This window comes from Fistularia commersonii, chromosome 4, assembly GCF_037954325.1.
Source record: "Fistularia commersonii isolate RoL2024-O1a breed Wild chromosome 4, RoL_Fcom_v1.0, whole genome shotgun sequence".
NCBI classification, from domain to species: Eukaryota; Metazoa; Chordata; class Actinopteri; order Syngnathiformes; family Fistulariidae; genus Fistularia; species Fistularia commersonii.
The window spans coordinates 7,724,588-7,734,494 of record NC_141287.1 but is presented as its reverse complement, the minus strand read 5'-3'; the positions used below and the strand labels follow the sequence as shown (position 1 = coordinate 7,734,494).

At 40.8% G+C, this 9,907-nt stretch overlaps 1 protein-coding gene across 1 annotated transcript; it reads right to left on the bottom strand.

Moving 5' to 3' along the window:
- Positions 1–940: 940 nt before the first annotated feature.
- atp6ap2 (ATPase H+ transporting accessory protein 2) lies at positions 941–9,375 on the bottom strand. The gene is made up of 9 exons (XM_086145040.1): positions 9,254–9,375; positions 6,922–7,052; positions 6,664–6,792; positions 6,409–6,504; positions 6,172–6,309; positions 5,861–5,914; positions 5,630–5,779; positions 4,644–4,763; positions 941–1,730 (listed from the first exon to the last, which is right to left on the bottom strand). The coding sequence occupies exons 1-9, from the start codon at positions 9,327–9,329 to the stop codon at positions 1,536–1,538; spliced, it is 1,089 nt and encodes a 362-aa protein (XP_086001166.1). The 5' UTR covers positions 9,330–9,375; the 3' UTR covers positions 941–1,535.
- Between the last annotated feature and the right edge of the window lie 532 nt (positions 9,376–9,907).

Here is a 9,907-nt window from a genome sequence, read left to right as displayed (position 1 = left end):
CAGGCAGGAGGTCTCGAGGAAGACCAAAGGGAAGATTTATGGACATAATGAGAGAGAATATGAAGTTAGTTGGTGTAAGAGAGGAGGACTCAGAGAATAGGGTTAGATGGAGAAGGTTGATTGGCTTTGGCGACCCCTGAGGGGAAAAGCCAAAAGGAAAAGAGGACGACTTCTTTGTAACACTACTTAAGCCCCCTTTCCATTATATCTTTACAACAGCAAGCGTGACAGTTTGAGTTCCATCATTCACAAAATGCATCCCTCTGCAAGTAAAAAAAATCAACTTGAGTGGGAGTGTTTAGCAACAATTAGGATAGGGTGATATTTTAAAGATTTTCTTTAGTTTGAAGGGAAACAATATGTCAGTTTTTATTTGTAAAACTGTTGGCCTTAAGTATGGAGAAAACCCACACCCATTCAGCAGGCATAATTGTTTAGTGACTCAATATTTAGTTAACTTATCATTCCCAAGAAATATTGACATAACAGTAAACCTTTGTGTAAGTACCTTCGTGTAAGAGCTTACCCAAAACAGGCGTGTAAGAGTCTTAAGACTAAGATGATGTTAATCCATAGATCTCCTGCAGGACTCATCCCTGTCTTATAATGCTTTTGGGAAATGAGATCCACTGTCATTTGTGAAGTTCTGAAAAAGAACCCTGTAAAACAGCAAGAGTTCCAACCGTCACTTTAACCCTCCTCCACACTCCTGCTAAGGTTTGCTTCTGGTCTCTCCAACATTAAACTCATATTTTTGATTATTGTGTTTTGCACAGCATGTTCCCATGTACCTGAATTGTATGTGCAGATACCAATGGCACAAAAGGTCTTGATTGTTGAGTTAGATAGGCAGGGCCAATATTCATTCTTAATGTGTGTTAAAGGCCTGCCTGTGGCTCAGTTCTCTGTGCAAGATAAATATGTACAACAAACATCACCATACATGTAATAATTTATTATCAGGCGTTGCATTTCCATTTAGTATCAACCAACCAACATTTGATCAAGTTGTTGAGTAATCCATTATGTATTCGCCACTTAGAAGCAGGGTGGATTCAAACTGGGACAAACACCTCATAATTCTCTTCACATTGATATTTTCACAATAAGACTACAGCAGTTTCTCATACAGTTCCATCTGTATGTTCAATATATACACATATATTTATCTTAACTTAAGAGATTCACACAGAAAGACAAGCACAAATATCCTCAGAGAACCCAGACAAGCCTCATTCTTTCATTACTCTGTTGTTTCTTTACAATAAAAACACAATTGCAATCATCGGACGGGGTGTGACAACTTACATCAATAGGGAAAAATGTAAGTTGTGGATTTCTAAGCCAAAACAAAGAGCCACGACTGTAATGTGTGATAGTTTGTTAATTATCAGACCCCTGTTGTAAACAAAGAGCAGTATTACAACCTGCTCATCAACTTGTCAAAGGTTTTCTCACTTAACAAGACCTCACACAAAACACAAACAACCACTAGAGGAATCTAAAGGGGCAGATGGAGTGCTGATAGCCAGATTTTAGTCCATCCTGATCTTCTGATTAGTCATCCTGTAGATGATGCTGTCATATCCAGGGTCCATGTTCCACAGGTTGTAGCCAATCGCGATAACGGCAAGGGCAAGTGCAATCATCAACCACAGCACGATGTTGAAAACAACAGCATAGTGGAAATTGTACTTGTAGGCCAGGTTGTAGGGGCTCCCTGGGTTACTCTGCAAAGGAATTTTAGAGAGAGATTCAGAGTGATCTAGCTGGAACCAAATTGTTTATTTGTTTTTTGGTTTATTTTGTTGACCAGCTTCAAACAAAGTGCAGGATCGCCTAAATTCCTTGGTGCCCCAGAAAGACCCCTGACTTCCGTCCTGTCTAACGATGAATGCAGTGAACACATCAAACAGGATGTAAGAACAAATGGGGGCGACGTCTGATAAAAATGCATTAGCTGGAGTAGATGCTCGAAGAAGTACTCGGTTCAATACTTCAGTTGAAAAATGTATGACCACCCTGAACTGGGTTTATATTTATTGCAAGGGGTTAATAGCCATTCCTTGGTGAATAAGTACGGTGTCTTTTGATTTATAGAGCCACATCCTATCGCAGCTTGTCGGTAGAACTACAGGCAATATTTATAGGTGATGAGCCTGTATCAGTCTTTTATCAATATTCACATCGGCCGTGATTTTTCCGTTCTTTCTCATTCATTGTAAAATAGTTGCAGGCTCTTTCTTCCCTGTCCACTGACCTAAACAATCACTGCCTAAATCCTCCACTTACAATTTAGAAGCTATGCTTGAATGGATATTAGGAATAGTGGGGTAATAATCCATGTCTTGTTGTACATTATCAGCGGAAAATATGTCCTGTCAACCCCAAGGTAGAAGTGGCAGGATTTTGAAGCTGTAATTTTTGTTGCATGTCTAATATGTCACTTAATCTAATATTAATATTGCTTCAAGTGACATAGTAGATTGACGATATGTTATCAGTTTTTCCTCAACTAACACCTGTCTGTATATATTCTATGCTTCTTTTGAGGGAAAACATTATGGCCCACTTCGTAGCACAAGAAGATGTGTCCCCTTCACTGTGCGCTGCTGTATTGAGCAAAAGACCTCTGACACTATGTGGTTGAAAATACTGAGTTTTAGTTGAGGATGTTGACTTATGGGAAAAAAGTGATACAAGACGGCTCTACTTTGACAGTGAAAGAAAATCTATCACCTTGCCATATTACAGGGAGGACACAAAGACTGAAGTAAATGTTTAACCAATGTTTGAAAAAAAATTTGAATGTCATGCATCCATGAAACAATAATAAGAACTGAAGGACGCTAAATTCTGGATGTAAACAGTGACAGGTCAGGTACAAAAGTAGTTTTCCTGAAACACAAGGACATATAATTACAGTTCCAAATAGAATCAGTGATTTTTTTCTTAAGCGGTTAAAATATCTGCATTCTGTTGGTCAGTATTTTCTTTTCAGAGAAAATTATTCTTAAAGGTTTTCTGTGTACATGCATTCATTCGTTCTTCCACAATGATTATATACACATATAAATAAACTGAAACTGAATTCCCCCTCCGTGAACTGCCACCTTACCATAGTGGAGGGGTTTGCGTATTCCAGTGATTCTGGAAGCTATGTTGTCGGGGCCTTTATGCCCCTGGAAGGCTCACCCAAGGCAAACAGGTCCCAGGTGAGGGACCAGACAAAGGCTCAGAAGACTTCTCATAAAGAAGAAAGTCTAAAGAAGACTCTTTATCCTGCAGTTGCCCCCAGTGAGGCACTGGCCAGGCATGGGCATATTGATTGCCCCCCGTCTCGGCACCTGCATATTGAGATTATGCACCTGTATATTGAGGCATACAGGTGTCCATATGTGCACTTGGCAACGACACACCTTAGGCCACAGTTCTTTGAATCGTCGTAGTTGTGGCTGCATGTCCTGGACACTCGGGTGAAGAGAGGGGCGAAGCTGTCAACTGATCACCACCTGGTGCTAAGCAAGGTCCAATGGTGGGGGAGGATGCCGATCAGACCTGACAGACCCAAACGTAATGTGAGGGTCTGCTGGGAATAAGTGTATAGGGTACCAAGCCCCATCATATGGGGTATTTGGTCCCTGTGTGATTGTTGTCTGAGCTTGGTCCGCATTGCCGGTTATGAGTCGGACCCTTTCCGGTGAGCGTTAGACTCCGCCAGGGTTGCCCTTTGTCACGATTCTGTTCATAACTTTTTTGGACAGAATATCTAGGTGCAGCAAGGGCGTCAAGGGGATCCGGTTTGGTGGCTGCAGGATCAATTCTCCTTTTTGCAGATGATGTGGTTCTGTTGGCTTCATCTGGGCATGATCTCCGGCTCTCACTGGAGCGGTTCCCAGCTGAGTGTGAAGCGGCCGGGATGAGGATCAGCACCTCCAAATCCAAGACCATGGTGCTCAACCACAAATGGGTAGAATGCCTGCTCCGGGCCGGGGAAGAGGTCCTGCCCCAGGTGGAGGAGTTCAAGTCTCGGGATCTTGTTCACGAGTGAAGAAAAGAAGAAGGAGCTCGACAGGCGGATCTGCAGTAATGCAGACTGTACCAGTCTGTCGTGGTGAAGAGGGAGCTGAGCCAAAAGGCTCTCAATATACCGGTCGATCTACGTTCCCACCCTCACCTATGGTCACGAGCTGTGGGTAATGACCGAAAGAACTAGATTGCGGCTCTACAGGGTGGCCAAATTCTCCCTTAGAGATAGGGTGAGAAGTTAGGGCATGTGGTCAGGATGTCTCCTGGACGCCTCCCGGGGAGGTCTGGGCCTCAATGCTCTGGCTGCTGCCCCCGCGACCCAACTCCGGATAAGTTAAGAAAGATGGATGGATGGATGAAACTGAATTCCCTGTGCTTTGAGAGGTCAATACTGTTTTGCTCAACTTTATGATATTCTGAGACTGTTATTTCCCAAAACACCTTCTCAAGCCAAACTATTCAAATTCAGATATTCCATTTAACATTTTTTAAAAAGGATTTTCTCTTGAGATCAAGACAAATAAATGACAAACACACACCAAGTATAATCTGTATACTGGATGTATAGGATGCACATAAAAATTGACAAATATAACCAGAAACCAGAGACTTACAATCTGCTTGGACTCCAGAATTGAACGTGATTTCCTGGTTAGAGGGACCTCAAAGTTCTTCACGGTCACAACTTCCACAACAGAACTGTTGCCATAGAGACCATACACATCCTCTCCAAACTACAATGGGGAGAGGAAGGGAAAAAGAGACACATAGTTTTTAGCATTAAATCAATGATTGTGAAGTTGGAAAAAAAAGTTGAAACATCTCATCAAAACAATCCTGGTTGAACAATTGGCAATCACAGTTTTCTTTGCAGTCGCATGTACTGGAGTCCCAGACTACTCCGATTTTCACAGCATTCTGTTGCAAGTAGAATGCCAAGTAATCTCTTATATATTACTTTGATCTCCAGGCTTTGCCAAAAGCAAAAATGACCTCTGCTGACGAGCATCTTAGCAATTTGAAAAAAAGAAAATATGTATTTTTCTTCTGGATAGGAGTAACACGAATGTGTCAAATTAACGTAATACCAATTGGTCTCAACTTACAGGGATCTTTCACACCTTGCAGTTCCAAAACACTTTACACTTGATAGCATTCACCCATTTACAAACAGGCGCAAACATCGATAGAGGCAGAGTTTCCATGCAAGGCGCTAACCAGGCAATTGGGAGAAATTTGGGGTGATGTCAGATGTCAAATTATTTGCCAGTACACGTGGTTTTCAATGTATTTTTATTTTTGTTTCCCCAGATTCAACTACATAGAAAATCTTTGCTGCACTTTTTTAAATAGCAGGCCAAGAGTTTGAAATTTCCCCACTATAGAATATTTAAAATTCAATGCACTCCTTATAAAATGTAATTTTATGGGTTATCAATTTTATCTATAAAGATTTATGAATGGAAAACATTTTAGCTGATGGAAAAGAACATGCCTGAAAATAGCAAAAAACTGCAATGTATTCCAACAATCTCATGCTCAAAAAAAAACATGATGCCCATTCCCATTTCAGAAGATCATGTAACTTCAAATGTCCTACCTTCTGCAGGACAGAGGCCAAGATGGCAGTGGCATCACGGTACTGGGGTGAGTCTTGGCCATAGACTCGGCTTAGCTCCTCCAGGCCTGACAACTCTAAGGAGTACAGGTCAGGGGAGTGGTCCTTGGCCAAGTGCCTGTGTCTCTGCAGCTATAAAGTGAACGCGCCCCCCAAAAAAAGTCATTGAGGCCAACATTCAGGAAAAACATTCAGCGAATCTGGGCAACTCACCAGAGCAGCAATATCATACAGTACTTGAACCTCAGACAGGAAGAGCAAATCAGCCTATGAAGTAGGATAGGAAAGAGGTCAGCCAAGAAAGACACTAACATCCGAAATTGGGACAAATTTTAAGTTACGAGTTGCGCTACTTTTCATTCAACTCATGGTAGTAACAGAAGAACTTGAGATACAGGGTTTCTTTTGAAAAGATGAGGACTCCTGTAAGTGTCTTCAAACACGTCTAAACATGCCTTCGAACACGCGTAATCTATATATGGTACAAAACTGTGCGAAGTAGAAAGGTGCAAATAGAAAATAACCTCTGCATTTCTGCTGAGTGAGTTAAGTGGCAGTGAAGCCAGCACAGAGCCCTCCTGGGATAGGCGGGCACGGATCTGCTGCAAGGTGACTGGTAAGTCCTCAAACACGGCATTTGCTTTACCCAACATGTACAGCCTCTGAAAAAACAAAACAAACAAAAAAAAAAAAAAAACATACAATATATTGCGGTGGAAAAACACCCAAAAGAAACATGCCACAAGGAGCAAATGTCATACTTCTTCACTTGGAGCCAGCTGCAGCACTACAGGTGTGTCTTCTGCGAACAGAGAATGCACCATCTCTGCAACACTATCCAGAGTGAAGGGTACAGGCTGGAAGGAAATAGGGAGACAATTAATCTCACGGCAATAGTAAGTCATATTCTCACAAGTGTAAATCTGAGAAACAAAAACAATACTGAAGCACACTACAAAATTTATGTCAATGTGTATTGTTTTCTCTAAGACAGACAACCCAAGACTCTGACTCACATTCTCCACCGGGTAGGAGACCACACTCTGAGACAATGCCAGGCTATCTGCTCCTCTGACTACCACCAAGATGTTTGCACGAGGACGCTGGAACAATGGACCAGCCTTGAGGCCTGGCCAAGACAGATCCTACATAAAAAAATCCAAAAATTATACAGATTAGGTTAGCACAACTGTGCACTTCAACTAGTGCTATAACTGCAGTGGTCATTACTATTCATTAGTACAGTTGTGGAATATTGTTAAATAGCAAAATACCTCTTGGACAGAAAAGCCCATAGTTAAAGCAACCAGGTCAGGGATCTTCTCTCCAGAGACAGGCCATTCTCCGTTCTGAAAGGACACAAAGTCCGGCGCCTGGAGGACTGTAAAGCTGTCTCCATGAACACCTGCATAATAAATGATCAGTGATAACATGTGGTAACAATTAATCCATTTGTTAGAAATTAACATCAGATCATCTAAACCAGGGGTCCCCAAACTTTTTCCTGCTAGGGCCAAATAACTTTTCCCTTCTCTGATGGGGGGGCCGGGCCAGTTTGTAACAAAAAGTGTGACGATCGCAGAGGTGTCTATACGTAAACATTTATTGTTTTCCAGAAAGCCACAAATAACCAAGAATGAACCCTTTCTGGGATCTTGACAGAGGGAGGGGGGGGGGGGAGAATAAATAAATACATCAGAAAATAAATAATAACATTATTAATGTAATAAATAACACTATTAATGAAATAAATAATAACCAAATAACCCTATTCAAGTTTTTCACAGATAAAAAGACCCAGGATGATTAACTTTCTTGTAGACACAACTGTTTCCAGCTCTCTCAGATCAAATTCACTATGAAAACCAAAAAGCAAGCTGCCTCTGATAACGAAGTGATACCAACACCTACCAGATTAAATACACCTATCAGCTTAAATACACCAATCAGGTTAAATACCCTGCATTCTGAATCTATTTTTCTCTTACCTAATCTTTTCACCATTATTCCGTGTTATTTGACAGTGGTGTGTCTCCAGGTTTTTTGTTTTTTTTTTGAGGGAGGGGTTTCAGATAAGGCACAGACTGCAGAAGGGTGGATTAGAATGTTAAATTCTATGCATGTACAAGTCACTATTACGTGGCCAGAATTGAAAAAATTAATCACAATGCATCTCTGGTATTGTTCAGGGGCCGGGTAAAATGCGGAGGCGGGCCGTATCCGGACCCTGGGCCATAATTTTGGGACCACCAATCTAAACTAAGCACTTGACCAATACTCTCACTTTATAAGGATTCAGATTAAAAGACATTAAACATTTTGTGCATGAACAATGTTTGGTTTAACTGAAGATGTCTTCACAGATGAATTGTGCTGAATTTAAATTCTGTCTGACGCACAATGGTTATATCGCAAGATTGTTATCAGGCAATGTGTCCACTACATTCGTACCTGATAGGCTTAGACTGATTCAACATCTGTAGTTTCATGGAACTACATCTGATGTACCCAAATGTTCTGTGTCCTTTTACTGCTCACAACAGAATAAATTGATGTGAAGAGCAGTGAGTTTGCGAACTAAAATTGAGCGGTATTTAGCTTTCCCTACTAGTTTGATATTAATGCCTTATATGCTGTCATACTATGCACATCTGAGGTCAGTGTGCATTTGATGATCAAACTGCTATTATCAAGCGAGCAAGGACAATCATTTCCAATTAAACTTTATAGTTTTCTTCACTATTGATAACAGACTTCCACTGACAACATTAGGTGACTATAACAGGAAACTGCGTTATTTTACATGAACATCGCCATGATGTTTATCTGAGGCAAACGACTGCGAATATTTGAAAGAGCATGGCAATGATTCAGCTTCACAAGTAACACCGGAATAACGGAGGTAGCATTGGGAGAAAACAACTCCTTTCTCCATAACGGTCTACTCGACTACGATGGAATAAATTCAACATTTGAACTCGTAATGTGAATGCTGCGCCTCGTATGGAGGCATCGACTCGTGACAGCGAACGGGTGACGAATTTTTTCAAGAGGAACCGCAAGTATGCGTGTGTCACATGACAGACAGCTCTGGGTTTTATATATAATCTCCTGAAGGGAGGCGAATAAATGACCGTATCCGTTTGCTTTTCGTTGCCACAATCATTCGTCGAGACTTTCCTAACAAACATCTTGAGAAAGCATCTTCAAAAAACTGCATTTATCTTGTTAGCAGAAACAAGAGGAAACTACCAAACAGTTTGATGCACGGTAGTTTGTGTTTGTTAGCAATAGCATAGCGTTAGCAAAGGAATGTCACGTTATGTATTGTTTTTGTTACAAATCGAAGCTCATACCAATCCAACACTACCAGGAAAGTCCTTTCAGTAAACTATAAATAGGAGTACACAATTTACATTTAATATTGTGCTCGGCACAAGAATACAGTAACCAGAGAGGCGATGCTAACGTATCCTCCAGCTAAGTTACCTTTACACTCATCTGTCATTATCGAAGAAAATTATCCGTGCTGTTTTGTGAGATTCAAGTCCAGCTGGAATCATAAATAAAAGTCAACACGATTGTCTATCGTTTAATCGTTATTACCTGTCGTGGCGAGGATGCAGAGGGCAGACGCCGCGAAGAGCAGAGCCTCCATCCTTAGCGAACAGGTCTGCGACATCTTCCGTCCTCTTCCCTCAAGCGGTGATCAGCTGACCTCGTGTTACGTCACTGCCGTAAAGCGTGTGTTAAAGACGTAAACGGTTCCCCTTTTCCCCTGAATTGTCGTTTTCTGATGGTGATTTGAAGGATATTTTGATTCTATTTTAATGTTTTACTCAAACACTGATTCAATTGTTGTTATCGTACGAGAGAGAAACAAAGTATTTCCATCGGTGGAACCAAGATTTCAAAACAGGATTTTCCAGCTGAACACTCACAGAACAGCCTACTTAGTTCCAAAGCGAAAAAACAGATCTGTTCCTTCTTTGAATCCACGCTTAATCTATATATGGTACAAAACTGTGATAAGTAGAGCTTTTAATGTGTTAAGTCTTGTTGCATTATTACCGTAGACTTATATCAATGTTTAACCCACTTAGTCATGATTGAATCGTTAGTTTATATTTTCTATGTTTCAAACATGTTATTTAAATGTTTTTTTCAATTTTTGTTTCAGATAAAGAAAATCATAATCTTCAAAGTATGCCCATTTTTTAAGGTTAGATTAAACAATACAAGTTCAATAACCACATATAT

What these genes read in the sequence shown, in the direction of transcription:
- atp6ap2 (XM_086145040.1), bottom strand. Translation starts at nt 9,329, where the DNA reads ATGTCGCAGACCTGTTCGCTAAGGATGGAGGCTCTGCTCTTCGCGGCG. An exon ending in CTGCATCCTCGCCACGACAG is followed by an intron (nt 7,053 to 9,253) that starts GTAATAACGATT and finishes TTTATTATGCAG; the next exon opens with GTGTTCATGGAGACAGCTTT. An exon ending in TGGCCTCTGTCCTGCAGAAG is followed by an intron (nt 4,764 to 5,629) that starts GTAGGACATTTG and finishes TCCCCATTGTAG; the next exon opens with TTTGGAGAGGATGTGTATGG.